We start from the raw sequence: 21,120 nt of genomic DNA on the forward strand, positions 1-21,120 counted from the left end.
AAGAGGCGAATCTAGGATTTCAAGAAAACGGGTGCACCATTATTTTAAAGAAAAGATCAAACAATTTATAATAACAATAACTAAGCGATTTTTTTTTTGTTAGTTTGTTTATTAAAAAGAGGAATCATAAAAAAAAATTACCTAAACCCTTGACAATGATGATTTTTCTAGATTCTTGACTTGAAGTTGGAGACTTGGAGTTCTTTGTGTGGAAAATAAAAGGCAAATTTAGAGAGAGAAGAAAAATATTTTTGGAACTTGAAAAGTGGGTGAGAAGGAAACTTTTGAAGTCTTTTGACTTTAGAACTTTAGAATTTTGCTTCTTTTTTTTTTGAAAAATGTGTATTTTTAGTTAATAAAAAAAATGAAGCAAATTGTGGCTGGTTTGGATCAAACTTGAAACTTTGATGTTAAAATCTGGCTGTCAAACTAGTGAACCATCCAACGACTTTGAGAATGGGTTCCACAAGTTATTATTTAATATTTCTTTAATAATTATACAAGTAATATATCTAGTTTAGTTGGATGACCACGGGTGATGAGTCCACGATTTGGACTCTTTTAGGGCTTTATTTTGATAGATTTAGCGTCCTCAAATGCATATTTTGTCTCAAGAACTGATGAAAACCCTTGAGTTTCAGGTATTTGAAGTTAGAGACTAAGCATGGACACTATTAGGCAGAAAGGAACAAGACAGCTGAAAAGAACGAAGAACAAACAGCTTGAGGATTGCCTAAGCCATTAGGCGAGTCGCCAAAGGGCTATGGTCTCGCCTAATGTTCCAGTGTGCCAAGCTCTGAAGGAGAAAATCGAGTCGGCGAGTTACCGAACGATTCCATGATGCAGTACTCCATCGCCCGATGTTACAGAACTTGAAGTTGCTGAAGGACAATGCAGAAAGGCGATGAACTAGACCAAAGGGCGGATCGCCGAATGGATCGGCGATCCCGACTAACTCCGCCGAGTGATCCTTCGCAGCACACTTTTTGACAATTATAAATACCTGTTTGAATATTTAGTTTAGTATCAAGTTTTACATTTCAGAACTCAATTTTAGAATTATTCAGTTTTAGAACTTAGTTTTTGGAGACAATTTTCCTTAGCTTTGAAGAGTTGAAGATTTCCATTTTCTAAGCAATTAGAAGTGGGTATTGAAGATTCTTCATCCTTGACGTGTGTAAAGAGAATATTTATCATACCCATTTGATGGAAACACTTTTCGGTATCGATTTCTATCTCTTTACTATGTCTGACTAAAACCCCAATTCTTGGGATGTGATTATGTGAATATGGGTTGAATTTACTGTTGGGTATTGCTTATAGATAGTTATTTTGCTATTTAAAGGTGATTTCTTTCAGTAGTTGTGTTTGAATTTAATGGGGTTGTAGTTGCAAATACAATTTTATCTTTGTGTTTTTGACTTGCTCGAGAGAGGTTGTAAAACCAAAATTACTGAATCGATAGTCTATGGTTATTGGATTGTCGTAGGTTCAGCTCGAGAGAGTGAATCCTAAACCCTCTCCCACACATTCAGCTCGAGAGAGTGAATGGACTAAGGCGAAGGCTGCGCTTCATTGCCGCTTATCGGTGTTCGAGAGAAATCGATTTGATTCGGGGTAAATTATTCGAGAGAAAATTTACCCCCACTAAAGTCTAGCCTAGTTACCAATTTACAACAATTTACTATAAATAGCATTTACCGGTTGTTTATTTTAGTCCATATTCCTATCACATCCCAAAAATCCCATCTCCATATTTGCATTTTCGTTTTAGTTGTCATTTTAGTTGATAATTGCTTACAAAACCCCCTTTGATAATTGACACTTGTGTCACCTTTTAATTTATTATGTTTTTCTTCGTAAATGTCTATAGCTATGATTAACTTGAACACATTTTTTCTTTTCTATTGATTCTCACTTACAAACCGCTCCCTTGGGACTCGACCCCAATTCACTAGTTGGGTTATATTACTATTAAACGACCGTGGACATTTAGTATTGGATGAAGCACCCGGATACGTCAAATCAACGGGTTCTGGTGACCCAATTTTTATACATAAATTCGCCCTTGTACACAATAGAGTTGTTTGAAGGTTCACTTTAGCCAATTGCATCACTTCATTTAGATGAGATTTATAGAAATACCCCTCTGTCAACTAGCAGACATATTGACAGAGAGGAGCCGGCCTTATTGACATTTATTAGATAGTACTAGATATTAGGTGCCCGCGCCAGTGCGGGCCCAATGTATGTTAATTTTTTATCTCAATTTATGTGACACAAATGGAATTTGAAGAGTCAACTAAATTTTTTGTATGTGTTCTTTTAAAAAATATTTTAAATTGTTAATTTATGTGATTTATAGTACCTTTTATGTCATTTTCAAATAATGCATGTTAGACCTTCTGTTCCATTTTATGTGACACAAGTGATTTTAAGAAAGTCAACGAAATTTCTTGTATGATTCTCATATATTTTTAGTTTTCATTTTTACCGTAATTTATAGTACTTTTTATGTTATTTTAAAACAATATATTTAACTTTGTTTCGATATGGAATTAGAGAGTCAACCAAATTTCATATGAATTTTAACTGCGTTTTTTTAAAAAAATATCTTAAATTGTTACATTGTTATTTTAAGCTCTTTTTTATGTAATTTTTGAAATATATAACAAATTAAAAATTAAAACGAAGAAAGTACTAAAGTTTTCAAATCATTTTATTTCTATATTAAAATGTTTAAATCTTTAAAACCCCACATATATGCACCAACTAATATAAGGAAGACAAAAGAATTCTTTATATATATATATATATATATATATGAAAGCTCTTTCTAATAATACCACATATATATTTCATTTTTAAAATATGACTCACTCCATTTTGATTTATATGAATTGTTTTTTTAATTTCATTTAAAAAGAAAATAACCTCTAAATTTTTTTTTTATATAGCATATTTAAGATCATAAAATTAAAAAATATTTTGATATATTTTAAATTTAAGACCACAAAATTTAAATATACATATAAATTTTAATTTTAATTGACTTCCACCATATTATACTTGATATATAACTATTAAGAGCTAACTGTAATTATAATTTATTTATTTTGGTATAACAGAGACGTATCATTTCCGAACATATCCACTGGGATAAGAGGAGGGTGAGACTGTAATTAATGGGAAAAACTGTTTTTAAAATTTAAATTTACAAAAAGAATAAATAAATTTGGAATTTCGTATGCAAATTATGTGGGTTATTAATATTTTGTATTGGGTGATGCGTTGAGTAATAGTTTGTTGGAGTTTTAATTTTCTGTTAGACAAGATGCATTAAAGCGAAGAACAAGTGGTTACGGAAGTAGTATTTACTCATCTTGGGTTTTGCAGTTTTTTTAAGAGAATAGTTGGCCGCGTGTGCCCCGATCGACACACTCTATGGTACCGCCGATTCACATGTATATATTCCAATTTCAGAGAGACTTGAAATTGGTGAATTTGATATGGCTGGGAAGGTTATGCGTGCTGTTCAATACGACTCTTATGGCGGCAGAGCTGTTGCCTTGAAGGTATTTTCACCTTCCAAACAACTTGCATTCTATTCTCTTTTTTTTTTTTTTCATACTAGTCATGGAAACGTGCATTGCACGTTTGTCCCCTAATTAACATTAGAAAAGTTAATTTATATCGGTAAGTTTAAAGCTAAGTCCTTTTGTATGTAAGTTTGACATAAGAATATAACTATACACAAAATATAGCATGTAAATCTTGTGTCAGATGTTGGAGGTTTGATGTTTTTAAAAATAAATCTTTTATTATATCAGAGGAATTAATATATTTTAATTACTAAACATAAGTTTTAATAATCAAAAAAGAAATTGGCGATAAAAAAATACGTATAAAGAAAAATATTACAAAATATCTAGGCGCTGTACCATCAAATTTATAGAAAAAATTACAAGTTCAAATGGAAAACAAAGAAAAGTAAATAAAGACATGACATCCATAATAAAAGACATCACATTAAAATATATAGACAAAAATACTGTTATACTAATTGAATTACATTTTGTTAGAAGTCGACTTGCTATAGACAAAATGTATCATATGTATAAAAAACTATAATCATAAAAAGTAAAAATAAAAAGATAAACAGAAAATAAAGCATGAATATGTTAAGAATAAAGATACACTATATTTCTTGAACTATATATTAAAGGATCTATATATAAAAAAAATAAAATATGAATTCTAATACAATAAAATTCAATGTAACATTTAGTCATCTTTTTTACTTTACATTATTTTTTATTTTATTTTTACTTTTGCACTAATTTTTGTACCTCTATGTAATAATTAAGTACATGAATTTTCTAAATATTTGAGATTACATATAAAAAGGAAAAGTACAAACATGTTGTTTTAAAAAGATAAATGATTATCAAACAACGAAGAAGACATAATTATTACTCCATGTTTATCAAATACTTACTCTTTTACGGGTCTAGTACTTGTGAAAATATACTATAGGATTTTACATGCTTACCCTCAAAACAATTAATAATAAATATAAATTGTGATTAGCTTTATTATATTTTATATCCTAAAGATAGAAGAAATGAAGAATACAAAAATATAGTAATCAATTACGAAGTTATATTTAAAAACTCAAAAAGATGGAGATATGAAAAATAAAAATTCACTTACAACTTCATATTGAAGAATATTCATCTTGTAACTATGATAATTTACATATTTCTCGACAAAAAGAAGATGAATATGCATGAAAAATTAAAGAATACTACTAATAAATAAAAAGTAAAAATTCTTATAATTACAAATTGGTAATGAAAAATTTACAACTGATGTAGACTAATCTAATGTAGAATGCAAGATGATCAAAAACTTGAATAAAAGAAGGAAATATAAATAATGTGGTGTGAGTGTCTTTGATATACTCTTCATTACCCCCACTTATCTTACAAATTAAAATTGAAAGGTTATTAGACTCTTCATTACCCACATTTAATTAGTACATGAATATGTGATTGCATTAAGATCTTGTTTGATGCATGAATTAAAATATAACTATTAATTAATATATTTAATTAATTAAATAGATATTATTTTAGGGATAAAATAAGAGCAAAATAGTAATCTAACTTTGAGGTTAAGAGCTGAGTAACTATGTTTATGGAGTAGTATTATATTGTGTCCACGTCTTTGCTTCTTGCAGCATGTGGAAGTTCCTGTGCCTACTCCAAAGAGGGATGAGGTGTTGGTAAAAGTGGAGGCTACAAGCATAAATCCTATTGACTGGAAAATTCAAAAGGGCATGCTTCGTCCGCTTCTTCCTACCAAGTTTCCTTTAATTCCTAGTAAGTTAAATCATCTAAACATTTTGTTAGAATTTCCTTGCACTGTGTTTTTAGTGCTTTTTGGTTTTGGTTGCAGTCGCCTTGTTTTCCAAATGTTTTTTGCATCAGCCTTAGTATGAGGATCTCTGTCTAAGTATTCTCAAACACTTTATTATATGTATACTACCTATCAAAAATCATCTCCTTTGACAAGTTAATATAGTTTTTTCTTTTCTAGACCCTAGCTGATATGATAGAGAATTTCTTTTGGGTGGGACATGGATGTTCCTACATTGAGAAACTATTTCATACCAAAAAAATGAAAATACTTGGCTGTTAGGTTATTGCAAGGCTGACATTACATACACATGATCTAGAATCCCTATTAACTCAGGGAACTAATAGAGTTGGTAGAAAGGAACATATATACTAATATAGATTTGTAAACTGGAATAGAAGACGTCATCAGTGTAAAGTATCTGAGAGATCGAGAATGATAACATAAACACTTTGTACGTACTATGCATTTTATTCTTGTTGGTTTACGGTTCTCTAAACTGATTTTGGTTGTAACAGCTATCGACATGGGAGGAGAGGTTGTAGACAGAGGCGTATGCAGGAGGGGGTCACCGGGTTCACGTGAACCCATGCTCCCCTCCTGAAATCATATATAGTAGTGTTATATTTTTAAATTTTTTGTTAAATATAGGTGTGTGAACCCACAATCGAAGTATCATATAATGGAATGATGATTGGGTGCACCTCTCAGTGACATTAGAAATTTGAATTTTATGTTTATCTTGTACTATTTTTCTTTTTAAAATTAGGTAACACCTCTCTAAGTTATTATTGGTAGCATTTTTGGCGTTATAATTAATTAATCATTTCAATTTTGGACCTATAGATTTAAAATTTTAATTGTTTTCAACGATACGAAACTAAGTGTCAAGCCAATTAGATTCACCTTTTCACAATAGTGCACTGTGCACCCATCATTCCAAAATCCTGGATACGCCTCTGGTTGTAGAGGTGGGATCTAACGTAAAAAGTTTCAATGCCGGTGACAAGGTTGTGGATATGCTCAATGTCCTGGTTGGTCCAATATTTTCGCTACATCTCTCTTACATTTTGGAGCTGCTTAGGGTTTACATTCGTTTTCCATGGATGTTGTTTTTATTTCTTATTATCTGCTGCCTGTATGGTTCAATGATACTTGTTTTTCTTTTGGGGGCCGAGTCCCCTCATCAAACTTGAATCCTAACCATTTGGTTGGAAGTGGAGTCTTAACTTTGTAGTATTCCTCATTAGCTAAATCATTTTACTTTGAATAGTAATATGGTGTTCTATCCTTTATGATTGATGGATCTTCATGAGCTTTGTTTCAGAATGGAGGTGGATTGGCTGAATATGTGGTGGCTAATGAGAGTTTGACTGTTCCAAGACCCGCCGAAGTATCAGCTGCAGAAGGTGCAGGTCTTACAGCTCTTCAGGCCCTTATCAATCCTGCAGAGGTTAAGCTCGATGGAACTGGACCTCGAAAGAGCATTCTAGCTAGTTACGGCTGCCTCGGGTGGTATGGGTCACTATGCTGTTCAATTGGTAAAACTTGGTAACACCCATGTTACTGCCACGTGTGGAGCCCGTAACATTGATTTTGTGAAGAGCTTAGGAGCAGACGATGTTCTTGATTACAAAACCCCAGAGGGAGCAGCTCTTAAGAGTCCATCAGGCCAAAAATATGATGCAGTGATTCACTGCACAACAGGCATCCCTTGGTCTACCTTTGAGCCTAATTTAAGTTCGAGCGGAAAGGTCATTGATATAACTCCTGGAGTTAGTGCCATGTGGACCTTTGCAATAAAGAAATTGACCTTCTCAAAGAAGCAGTTTGTGCCACTGCATTTAATTCCCAAGAAGGAGAACCTGGAATTGATTGTTGGGCTTCTGAAGGAAGGGAAACTTAAAACAGTGATTGACTCCAAATTTCCTCTGAGCAAGGCTGAAGATGCTTGGAGCAAGAGTAGTGATGGACATGCAACCGGTCATTTACCTTGTATGCTTGTGCAGTTTGTCATCTGGCTTTTCCCTTCCATAATGTCGTTCGATTTTGTTTTCTTTGCATTTTGACAGTTATTCAGTTGAATTGAAATTATTGATCTCTAAGGGAAAAAGGACAAATATACCCCCGAACTATCGTAAATGGTATTCAGATACTCTCCGTTATACAACCTCAGCCTCTCCTCTACTAAATAATAAGCCTCAGATGGGAGGGGTGTTCTATATGTTTAAAAGGTACCAAGCTCCAGAGATGTTGTTGTTGGGATATATACTATTTAACCATATGTTAAGAAATAATAGTTAATATAGAATAAATATTTGCTCAATTTTAATAGATCATATATTCATTTATGGTGTCTATTTACTTATATAGTAGATGATTTAGTGGGTAGAGTTTTAGCTTATACACAGAAGATTAAATCATCAGTTCTTATAAGTATAAAGTTTTTTGTTCACAATCTAGGATGGAAATTGGACATGCCATCGGTACGATTGTAGCACAAGATTATATGTAATTTATCTTGATTATGGGAATGGTATATTTCCAACTTCTTGTGCTAGTACATTTTTTATGTATTGAACGAGTCCAAGTAGAGATAGATGTTTTAGACTGGCTGACAAAAACATATTTTCTAAACTATTAAATGTAGTTATATTCTTAATCCTGATATAACTATTATGATCTGTATATATTAATTATCGTTTTGATTCATTAAAAGGTGAGATTCTGAGATGAGTAAATATGTCTGGTAGATTGGATGATAATAATAATAAGTTAGTTGATGAAATTAATGTCTCGTTATAGAGATTGATTGATATGCCTTTTTGAGAAACTTATAAGTTTTTATCGTGTCAAACCTTGCAAGTGGATTTATGAATCCGACACATGAAATAAGTTAAGTAGTGCTCTAAAGGAAATTAATCATTGAATTAAATTCGTCAGTAATTTAATTTATTGATTAGTATCTGTAATCTTAACATGGGGAATTACATAAGTGTTTAATGGGAAATTTTGAAATATAAATAGAAGAGTGCAATTACGAATTTCTAGTGGAATGATTTGTAATTTATTAGGGTAAGAATAATTCAAATTAATTATTTGGAATTATTTTCATAATAGGAAGCCTTGGTAATTAATTATTGGTCCCTATAGTGCCCATATTTAACTAGAATTCAGAATCCTATTTCTAAAGGAAAAAGGGGAGACATGCGTTAGTTTTCTAATAAAAAGAAAACTAGCGTGTATTTTTCGATTGATGAAAAATAACGTGTGTTTTGGTTCTCCTCTTTGGACTGGGAAGAAATCTCTATAATTAGGGATTCTTCTAACCCTAGAAAGATGATTAGTTTTCTATATGATACTTGCACGCCCAAGTATTGAGAGAGTTCGGATGTGAACTTGGGATCATTGTAGAAGATCATAGTTGCTCTCTATCTTGTGATTCACTTGAAGGTCTGTCTAATTCATTTGAAAGTATCTGCTCACGCTACAAGAGGTATTTATCGAGTCAAATTTCAGCAAGTTTATATGTTCTAGAATTATTATGTGTTCTAGCATAAACGGTATTGGTTATCTATTATTCATGTAAGCAGTAAAATTTTTAGTATTCTTCCGTTGTGCATATAGTTTTCCAACAATTGGTATCAAGAGCCACGCTTGCATCTAAATAGATAATCTAATTTAGTTATACATATGATCGATTATGTATATGACATCGGTTTTTATTCGTTTATAACGTATAAGAAGAAAACAAGTTTAATATGATTCATGTCCTCTAGTGGGGTGGTAATTCTGTTTGCCACCAAGGGAGGTCTTGATTTGTGTTTTGGTAACTTGAATTTGTTTGAATTGTGCCTGTAAACACAGTGACCCTGAATAGTTATTACGGGCCGATTAGTCCACTGATTTATTCTCTTAGGCTACAAAATTGACTTTATTGTCATTTTTTTTTATGAGCGACAAATCTAATGCAATAATCGTTCCTTCATGGTTTAATTATATGGGCATTATTATTTCGTTACTCACGTTATATAATATTGTATAATTAAGAATTTATGATTAGTAAATATTAACTGTTAAAGTGGATTATTTATTTGGAATCATTGAAAAGTCTTAAAGTATTATATATACGAAATTATGTCAATACATGAATTGAGAATTATGATTAATAAATAGGATTTACAAAAGTGATTTATTTATTTGAGTCATTATAATATCCTCAATGTTTCATGTATAAATTGTCCTAAGTGAATACTAGTGGTAAACTTGAATGGAGATTTACCTTTAGATACTAGTGAAAATTAATTCATGAGAAGAGATATTAAAGGTTTTCACCGGTCTAAAAAGGGAGAAATATAATATCTTGGATTCTCAAGTGTATTAATCGAAAGGACAATTTGCGATAAAAAGATGATGTGTGTTTTAGCCAATGGAAGGACACAATATATGCCTTGTGCTCATGAGATAATTATTAAAAGAGAATGAAAATTTGAATCATGTTATTTTAATCTTTAACTGTGCCTAAAACGGTTATTTTTCAAACTTGATCATAGTATAGGTGGTCATGAATTTTATAATCTCCGATTGACTTGAAGTTTGATGGTTCTATCGAAAATTGTTTAGATGAGTTTAGGTAGTTTGTCGGATTAAAATTTGATTTGAATATATGATAAAATCATTCTTTTATGTCAATTATGTTTATGTTAAATTTGGAACATGATTGCACAGGGTTATCTAACATGAATTGATATAAGAATGAAGGTCATATTGTTTTAGTTCCTAAAGATACTTAAACTACTTGAATTTGAATTTGGTCATAGCTTTGAAAATAAAGATTCTTTATAGGTTCCAATTGACCTGAAATTTGGTAAGTCCATTGAAAACGGCCTAGTAAGAAATACTCATTGTTATGTGGTTATGATTCTTTGAGATCGTTAAAATGATTTTAAAGTTGTTCTTTGAAATTAAAATGTGATTTAGTATGAATGACATCCTTTATATTGGTTTTATTTATGTTATATATGGTACATGATTACACATGATGAATTAACATAAATTGATATACATAAAGGATGTAGATCTGATTATTTTTCCTCAAGTTGTTTGAATCTGAATTTGATCAAAGCTTTGGAGATAAATATTATTTTTGAACTCCGATTGATCTGAAATTCGATAGGTTCATCAGAAACGATCGAATTTAAAATACTCATTGTTATGAAGTGAGTTGGCAATTTGAGGTCGTTTAGATAATGATTTTAGATATTTCTTGTATGTTGAAAATTAATTTTAATGAAAAATTACTCGACTATGATATAGTGGTGATAGACATTGTTCTCTATGGCATTCATGACTAAATTTTAGTGAAGTATTAAGTTCATGTGTTGGCTTAGACCTTCCTCCATATCGGATGAAATTAATACAAGTCATTAAAATTTAATCTCTAGTTTTGATTATCTATATTGGCTCTCCCTATCTGGGTAATATATGATTGGATCAACGGATCTAGGGATAATGATATTCACTTGACCTAATTTAACATATACTCTCCATCTGAGTTGGCTTTTGTTTTACATTTATTAGAGTGAATATCTGACACCAGATATGTATATTGTATGAGTAGCTATTTTTTCATTAAATTTATTGTTCAAGATGCATGGATATCTATGTGGTGTGTTTTGAATTTTAGTATTCAATGCATTCATAAACATGCTGATTTTTGGAAAATAGTATTCAGATAAAGTAAATAGTTTTTAGAATTTTGTTCTTTGTTTTTGATTTGTGAGTCTATTTCACAAATGATGATATGTGTCATGCGATAAGAATTTTTGAACGGGAAAATTTTAAATTCTATTTTGACCATATAACGTTTTAACCAAATTGATCATAGTTTTGAAATTCGAAAAAAAAAGAACTCTGATTGATCTGAAATTTGGTAGATTCATAAGAACGACCTAGTAATTTTTTTTTTTTTTTTGGGATCGTTATATGAGTTTTTGGTCATATTTGATTAAATAGTAGTGAAGTAATAGTTTTATGTGCTGGCTTAGACCTTCCTCCCTATCGGATGAAATTGATACAAGTCACTATGTATTTAATCGTCTAGTTTTGATAATTTGCATTAACTCTCCTAAACTGAGTAATATAGGATTGGATCAATGTAACTAGAGGATTTTCACTTGACTTAAACTAACAGTAGACTCTCCATCTGAGTTAGGTCTGCATAAGTTTATGGAGTGAATAATCGATCATTGTACATGTGTATTGCATGATTAGTTCTCCAATCCCATCGATTGGCTATTCGAGATGCATGGCTATATATGTATAAATGAGCCCTGAATTTTGTTATTTGGGATTATTCGAAATATTATGATCTATTTAAAGTATTATATATCATATTCTCAATAGACTTTACGCACCCACTTAGTACTACTTAAGCTTTTCTTTTGGTAGAGATAAAGATATTAATTCAAAGAATACATTGTACATGTACCTTATGTTAGAAGGAATTATTTTTAGTTTCTAACTAGATAAGAGATGAGTGTTTAATATATTTGTTTGTAACTCTCCTATAATTATGAATATTTTATTTCTTGTGGTATATTGATGCGTGATTCTTTTAGTAGTATTATCTCTCATGAATTGAATTATATTAATTTGTCTCATAAGAAAAAATATCTTTTAAATTGAATGAAACTTATCTGTACATTAGTGTCTAAGTCATTTATTCTGAATAGAATTTCGAGGTTGGTTAATGGATGAACATAACGGTTCATTGAAAGTGAAGTCACTACCAACATGTGAGTCTTGTTTAGAAGAAAAAATGACTGAGAGACCTTTCCTCTTAAAAAGAAAAAAGACGTAGTGATAAGTCATAATTAATCTATTCTGATTTGTGTAGTAAATGAGCATTTAGGCAAGAGGTGAATTTGAGTTTTCTGAGTTTTCAAGAAGGTTACTCATGATTGGAATATATTTTTTGATGTTTTGTAAGTCTAAGTGTCTTGATAAACTCAAAATATTTAAGACACATGAAAATAGCATCATGAAAAATATATAAAATCACTGCAATCTGATTGTAGTGACGTAAACCTCTCTGCAAAGCTCATAAGTCATTTATCTTATAGAATAATTGCATTTCAATTGTGTACACCAGACACTCTATAAATGATTGGTGTAGAAGAGAAAAGAAGTAGACTCTTATGAAGATGATAAGATTAATTATTGACTTATTATTAGTTATTTTGTTTCTTTTGGGATAGGTTCTAATAGCCACATATCACATTTTGAATTCAATTTCTTTCAAATCAGTACCTTGAACAACTATAGAACTAATTAGATTTGACGTAAGTCTAATATGTGACATGTTCAAATATAGGATTGTCCAGCACATGTGCTGAGTGGGAGAATAAAAAAATTGAAATTAAGAACGGAATGTGTGTGTTAATTGGATATCCTAAAGAATGAAACAAGGTTTATTATAGTGTCCTAAAGAAAATAAGGCAATTGTTAACACAACTATCTGATTTCTAGAAAAGGATCATTTAGTAAACCGTGTTCCTAGAAGTAAACTAGTTTTACAGAAATTGAACAAAGAAATAACAAATAAGTCAATTGTAAATGCAGACGCTCAAAAACATCTAATCGGTATGTCAGAAATGACGTTCCATTGCATTTAAGTAGTGGAAGAAACGTTAATAGACATAAGAAAACTACTACCTCAAGTAGTGGAAGTGATGTTGAGCAAATTGAAGAACACTACATGACAGGTTGTTAATATTTCAATATTGAAAGATTTTGAAGAAAATATTAAGACTCGAGATCATGAAAGTGTGATTATGTAGTAGTGCTTAGTCGTAGTGGGAGAATCATAGCGAAGATTGATTTGATTTGTATGCTTGAGAGAACTTTTATGATAGATCTCCTAAAAAGAAGTATACTCTTGGAAAGTTTCATGAGAAGCTCTATCAAGATCTAGTATAAAATCGATTGTTACGACGAAGCACTACTAGACAAAATTGCATGAGAAAATAACTTGTAAATTTCTTTTGATAAGAAATAAAGGAATGCTTGTGAAAGTTGTAAATGCATAGTTAAGAGTCTAAGTGGGAGATTGTTAGGGTATATACTATTAATCATGTGTTTAGACATAGTGTTCTAACAATTTTCAAGATTAAATATCTAAGTGGAAGATTGTTAGGGTATATACTATTTAACCATGCATTTAGATATAGTATATTATAACAATTGTGATGGTTAAAAGTCTAAGTGGGAGATTGTTGGGATATATACTATTAACCATATGTTAAGAAATAATATTTAATATAGAATAAATATTTGCTCAATTTTAATAGATCATATATTCGTTTATGGTGTCTATTTACTTATATAGTAGATGATTTAGTGTGTAGAGTTTTAACTTATACACGGAAGATTAAATCATTAGTTCTTATAAGTATAAAGTTTTTGTTCACAATCTAGGATGAAAATTGGACATGCCATCGATACGATTGTAGCACAAGATTATATGTAATTTATCTTGATTATGGGAATGGTATATTTCCAACTTCTTGTGCTAGTGCATTTTTTATGTATTGAACAGGACCGAGTAGAGATAGATGTTTTAGACTGGCTGACAAAAACATATTTTCTAAACTATTAAATGTACTTATATTCTTAATCTTGATATAACTATTATGATCTGTATATATTAATTATCGTTTTGATTTATTAAAATGTGAGATTCTGAGATGAGTTAATATGTCTGGTAGATTGGATGATAATAATATATATTGGTGAAATAATAAGTTTGTTGATGAAATTCATGTCTCGTTATAGAGATTGATTGATATGCCATTTTAAAAAACTTATAAATTTTCATTGTGTCAAACCTTGCAAGTGGATTTATGAATCCGGCACATGAAATAAGTTAAGTAGTGCTCTAAAGGAAATTAATCATTGAATTAAATTCGTCAGTAATTTAATTTATTGATTAGTATCTGTAATCTTAACATGGGGAATTACATAAGTGTTTAATGGGGAATTTTGAAATATAAATAGAGGAGTGCAATTACGAATTTGTAGTGTAATGATTTGTAATTTATTATGGTAAGAATAATTCAAATTAATTATTTGGAATTATTTCCATTATAGGAAGCCTCGGTAATTAATTATGTGGTCACCTACAGTGCTCGTATTTAACTAGAATTCAGAATCCTATTCTAAAGGGAAAAGGGGAGACATGTGTTAGTTTTCTTATAAAAAGAAAACTAGTGTGTATTTTTCGATTGATGAAAAATAACGTGTGTTTTGGTTCTCCTCTTTGGATTGGGAAGAAATCTCTATAATTAGGGATTCTTCTACCCTAGAAAGATGATTAGTTTTCTATATGATACTTGCACGCCCAAGCATTGAGAGAGTTCGGATGTGAACTTGGGATCATTGTAGAAGATCATAGTTACTCTCTATCTTGTGATTCACTTGAAGATCTGTCTAATTCGTTTGAAAGTATCTGCTCACGCTACAAGAGGTATTTATCGAGTCAAATTTCAGCAAGTTTATATGTTCTAGAATGATTATGTGTTCTAGCATAAACGGTATTGATTATCTATTATTCATGTAAGCAGTAAAATTTTTAGTATTCTTCCGTTGTGCATATAGTTTCCAACACTTTCACGTGTCACCTTTCTTATTTTTAAATCAATAATATCAATATCATTCCATAAGTGGACTAATAAATCATTGTTACTAAAGATTATGTTGTAATTAGACTAATAAATTTCATTTTTAGTTATTTACTTACCATGAAAACAATTTTTGGTTAGTAAAAATGGTGAACTTGAAGAGAATTCTCTTGTCAAAATTCAGGTACGTATTATTAGCTTTTAGGTAACTAGTAAATAGTTAGAGTAATAACTACCCATTAGTTAATTGTTGAATAATTATTTTTTCAATACGGTTTTTCGGATAACTATTTAATTAAAATTATATTTGGTTTCTATGTATGATTGTAATTGATATGCCAAAAATTGTAGCTAAATGTATTTTGTATATAAATATATCAATACAAAATTGTTTCTATTTATAAAATTATGTAGTCTTAAAAACTTTTTACTTGTCGATTTTTGAAAATTTGTCTAAATTAAGATTATTTTTTCATGTTTATGATTGTTAAGTAATGAATTTCCTTTCATTAACATGTTTTTAATGCATCTTATTTTATTGGGAAAATGTATAAGTACCCCCCAGCCTATGCCCGAAATCTCAGAGACACACCTAACCTTTACTAAGGTCCTATTACCCCTCTGAACTTATTTTATATATAATTTCCTACCTCTTTTTGGCATACGTGGCACTATCCTTGAAAAAATAGTCAACACGCGCTGGACCCACAAGATAGTGCCACGTAGGCCAAAAAGGGGTATAAAATTATATATGAAATAAGTTCGGGGGGGGGGGGGGGGGTTAATAGGACCTTAGTAAAGGTTAGGTGTGTCTCTGGAATTTTGGACATAGATTGGGGGGATATGCATTTTCCCTATTTTATTTGACCCTTGAATTTTTTTATATAAAAAATCAATTATTTGTTGGCTATTGCATTATTCCTAAAACTTTTTTAATATATAACAAGCACAATTAATAATTTATGTTAGCTTATTATAATATATAAATCACGTTTTTAGTCGTTTAGTTAACTATTTTCTGATACGTGCATGTATGACCTAAAAAGAAATAGATAGTCTATTGATTATATAATAACAACGCAAAACGACATACTTTTTATTAAACTAAAATAACGATTAATTTACGGCGCCAACTAAATTAACGATTATATTTTTCGTGTACGTATAATACGTAGTTTACTTACACATAAACTAAATATTCTATTTCTGAAAAATATTAAATCGATAAAACCTTGCTTTTAACCTATCGACTACAAAATGAAAAAATATTTTTGAATCAAACTATTGAAGAAAGATATTTTTATTTAATTGTGTATACTAAATTTAAGAATATTTAAATCATTTTTGGAAGAATAAAAGGGACGAATTAAATTGCCAAAGGAAAAGATTTTAGCTTTTTTGTGAGTGGGTGGGACGTGGCCCGTTATGAAATAGAAAAAGACAATTGGACACACAATTTCACAAGACTAGAAAGATACAAATGTATATTTACCACTCTCCACGTAAGATGAAAATTCCGCTTGTTTTTAAAAGTTATTTTAACAACTCACAAATCCCTTGAAAATTATTTATATAAACCACTCCTCCTTTTCCTTCTCTATTCACAAAAAAAATAAATTCCTTGAAAGTGTCTATATAAATCACTTTTCTTTTTTCTTATTTATTCACCCATTCTTCTATTCACATAAAAAAAAATAATCTTCAGAGACGTCTATACAAATCACTCCTCTTCTTCCTTCTTTGTTCACTCATTCTTCTCTTCACAAAAAAATAAAATAAAATATTCTTGAGAGACCTCTATACACAAATCACTCTCCTCCTTCCTTCTCTGTTCACTCATTCTTCTTTTCACAAAAACGATTTCTTGAGAGACATCTATATAACTCACTTTAACTCACTCTTTTCTATTTCTTCTTGTTTTTTTTTAAATTTATTTTTAAGATGACACAAAACAATAATATCAACGTTGCAGTTCCCTCCGGTGAAATGCGTTATAAGTGTGTGAGGAAGCTTCCCACAGGGAGCTACATAGCTGAGATCAAAGTTACTAGCCAGAAAAGATTTGTGTGGCTTGGAACCTTTGATACATCGGAGGAAGCTGCTAGGGCTTATGATGCAGCTGCCCGATGGTATCTCCGCCCACGGACAGTCATTAATTTTCCTCCAATAATTAATCATAATGACGTCAAAAGAACCAGAAATTATCTTCAAAAGCTTAATCGTAAGGATGTCATGATCAATTATGCCAACAACACTTCTGCATCGTCTTCTGGATCAGGCGGAACTCTGATGCCAAATCAGAGTTTTGATCAGGAATTTCGTCGTTTTACAATGATTACTGGAGCTTCTGTTATGATGTCAATGGTCCGAGATAGAAGCATATTAGAGGCTTTAATGAGAGAACTGCTGGATTGGTGTACATTATGCCGCAGTGAACTTGAATCTCTTTAAAGAGAGCGAGATATATGCGCCTCAGCCTAAAGATTTGTTTATTCATTTTTGTCATTTTATTTTCAACTGTAATATTTCGTATTTGTGGTATATTACACTAACAAATTGTATGGATGATTTATCTCTTTCTTGGTTATATTGCACATGCTTGGCTTTTGTCCTAGATCTTTTACCACATTATCCCAGATCGGTTCAGGATTATGGGTTCCTTTTCTATCAGATAAGAAGGATTGTAGCACAAAATATACTTCTAAGTAATTGTCCCGTAGATCCTATATCTATCTATATGAAGAAGAAATCATGTAAAGAAGGGGATTCTTATTTGTACAAATGTTACTTCGAGCTTGGAACGAGCATGACGAGATTAACCATACTTATTTATCTATTGAGTTCTGTCGGATCGGCCGCTCAAGATCTTTGGTCTTTATATGGACCCAATGAAAAAAATTGGATCACTTCTTATGGATTCTTTGAGAATGATTCTGATCTAGTTCATGGCCTATTAGCAGTAGAAGATGCTCTGGTGGGATTTTCACAGACATAAAAAGATTGCAATCAATTTGATAATCATTGAGTGACATTGCTTCTTCGGCCCGAACTAAGGAATCCCTTAGATATGGTGCAAAAAGGCTCTTGGTCTATTCTTGATCAAAGATTTCTATGAAAAATATGAATCAGGGTTTGAAGATCTCTATTTTGTAATTTCAGTGGTTTGCTCTATAAAGTATATTCTACTGACAAATTGAACTTTTTTTTGTTTGAACCTTCTCTACTTCAAAAAACTTTCTAAAAAAGGTTCGTGTAAGCGTGATCCAGTATCCTTCGTCTTTATATAATCAGAGAATCAAACTCGTACTCTAGTTACAATAAACAACACGGCTAGTCTTGAGTTGGTGGCCTATTGTTTGCAGTTGTTTTAAGTTTGCAATTACTTTTGGAATAGACCACTTTTTCTGCAATCAGTTTCTTGACTCATATTTTAAAAGGTTTACAATTGACAGAAATAACCAGTCGATTGTTATTATTAGTGTGCCATGTCAATTTGAACGGAGTTAATACTTGGTAAACATATAGCAAAGAATGACAACTTTTTAAGGCATCTATTGTATAATACTATTTTGTCACTTAATGGTGACTTATGTGCACAACCTATAACTTTTGATAGGATAATTCTCCTCTAGTACAGAGATTGTTTATTAAGAAGGTGCAAAAGCTTTTGAAGGAACATAAGATTCCTTGTAGATATGCATGTGCATTTCCATTTGCTGCCACAGACTCTTCAGAAGATCTCCAACAAATTGTAGGTTTTTATTAAAATTTTTGTTTCTTCTTACTTTGTCAGTTTTTTTCCTTCTTCTGACACTGTCCTTTTTTCCCTCTTTAAGTCTTTGAAATACATTGGTGTTATGTAACTTATGTGCACAACCAACACAGATATGTGGGCCGTTGGTGCAATACTTGCTGAACTTTACACTTTGTGCCCAATTTTCCCTGGTGAAAGGTGCTTTCATGACCCATATTTTGGTTATGTGAATGTGATATGCCACATTCTTTTGTTTGGAGTTTAGACTCGTTTTACGTCATATATAATTTGTCTGCTTGTTGCTTTCTTGGAAACTTAAAGAGATACTGATATATTTGGAAGTATAATCTAATAGTCAATTATAGGGGTGGCAAGGGGATAGGGACAGGGACTGTGGGATGGGACGAAGGGGGACGGGACTGGACGGGGGACGCCTTGGCCGGGATTCGGCCGGGACCGGGATTGGCGGGACAAAAATACGTCCCATCCGTCCCACTATATATACGGGATGGGACGGGGTTTGGCGGGATGGGACGGGACGTGAGATTTTTTAAATTTTTTTATATGTTTATATATTTGTATTGAAATTATATGTTATTGAATAACATTTTTAGTTTATTTGATTTTCAATAACATTTTTAGCTAATAAAAAATGCTTAAGTTTTCAAATTTCAAATTTCAAACTTGAAAGTTCAAATTTGTATTTTAAATATTTTAAAGTAATTTAAACTTGAAATTTCAAATTTCAATTTTTAAATTAAGTATTTTAAAGTTAGTTTAGTATATATGTAAATATGTATGTATATATTAAAATTAAAATGCAAGACAATAGTTGTATAAAAAAGACTTGAATAAAACCTTCAAATTTATTCAATTAAACTTAGAAGTTACAATTTACAAATATTAGTGGAGTAACTTAGGGGTGTGCAAAAACCGAACCGACCGATAAACCGAACCGATAAAAGTGTTATTGGTTTATTGTTATTGGGTTATTGGATTAACGGTTATTTAATGGTTTTACAAAAAAAAATTATTGGGTTATTGGTTCCTTATTGGTTTTTTAATAGTGGGTTATTGGGTTAACCGATAACCCATTAAGAATATAATTATTTACTATTTTAATTTTTAGCTATACATATATATAATATATTAAACAAAAAATATTAATATAATTAGTAGCATATTAGACTAAAAATATAAAAACCCTACACAATAATTAACATTACTTAACAGTTAACTCTCCTCTCAGCTTTTAGTTATTTAACCTTTAGGTTCTACGGAGTATTACTTGTTTACTTTAATTAGTTTATAATTGACTAATATTAGCTTTTGCATGATTGAAAAAAAGTGCAATTTGATTAACGAAATTCAGATTGTGTTTTTTTAAAAAATAAAAATAAAGTAAGAACTTCATTTAGTTGGGTTTTTTCTTTATATATGATTTACCATAAGCATGGCCTCATTTGCTACTGTTTTGACTCTTGTCTATGATTTGATTTTATTTGATTCCCATTATTGCATAAAGGGGACCTCATTTTATATATTATGGTGATCGAAAATTGACCAAGACTTTGTTGTGATGACCAAAATACAACATGTTGGTCCCTGTTGTCCCGTTTGTGATGATTATTTCGATGTATGCGTATCACGTCAAATTATTGGATAAGTCATATATTTGTTTTGAAATCATTTTCTTATTGGTTAAACCGAAAACCGAAAACCGAACCGTTAAAGACCTAAAACCGATAAACCGAAAACCGAACCGTTAAAGACCTAAAATCGATAAACTGAAAACCGATAACAAATATCTTATTGGTTTAGCATATTCAAAAACCGAAAACCGATAAACCGAACCGACCGATACACACCCTTAGAGTAACTAATCTACGCAGCCACCTTCAAGGAATGGTTCTTTTTCAATAAGTTCTCATATGTAAAACTAATATTTGTTAAACATATTAGAGGAGTAATTAATTTACGCAGCCACCTTCTAGGAAGGGTTTTGTTTCAATTAGTTCTCGGATGTAATCTAATATTTGTATTCTCCTTTAAAATTCAATTCTAATTATCGTATCATATCGACGGTAACATCCTCCGGTGTTGGCAAACTTGCTAGAAACTCTTGTGACTCTAATTCATCGTCACTAGATCCAATTACCACATTAATCCAAGCTTCTTGTTTGGAACTTAACTTTGGCAAATTATAATTCCTCCTCTCGGCATTGACGTAGTCTTTAAATAAAACTGATTTTTATCAAACTTTCT

At 30.9% G+C, this 21,120-nt stretch overlaps 2 protein-coding genes across 2 annotated transcripts; both read left to right on the forward strand.

The window, feature by feature from the left end:
- Positions 1-6,417: 6,417 nt before the first annotated feature.
- LOC125825543 (chloroplast envelope quinone oxidoreductase homolog) lies at positions 6,418-7,490 on the forward strand. Its single transcript, XM_049504874.1, has 3 exons — positions 6,418-6,423; positions 6,749-6,936; positions 7,028-7,490. The coding sequence occupies exons 1-3, from the start codon at positions 6,418-6,420 to the stop codon at positions 7,488-7,490; spliced, it is 657 nt and encodes a 218-aa protein (XP_049360831.1).
- A 9,552-nt stretch (positions 7,491-17,042) lies between these two features.
- LOC125825544 (ethylene-responsive transcription factor 4-like) lies at positions 17,043-17,552 on the forward strand. The gene has a single exon (XM_049504875.1). The coding sequence runs from the start codon at positions 17,043-17,045 to the stop codon at positions 17,550-17,552; it is 510 nt and encodes a 169-aa protein (XP_049360832.1).
- The last annotated feature ends 3,568 nt before the right edge of the window (positions 17,553-21,120 follow it).

Source organism: Solanum verrucosum, unplaced genomic scaffold, assembly GCF_900185275.1.
Source record: "Solanum verrucosum unplaced genomic scaffold, falcon-dt-bn FXZP01000101.1, whole genome shotgun sequence".
In the NCBI taxonomy this organism is placed as follows: domain Eukaryota; kingdom Viridiplantae; phylum Streptophyta; class Magnoliopsida; order Solanales; family Solanaceae; genus Solanum; species Solanum verrucosum.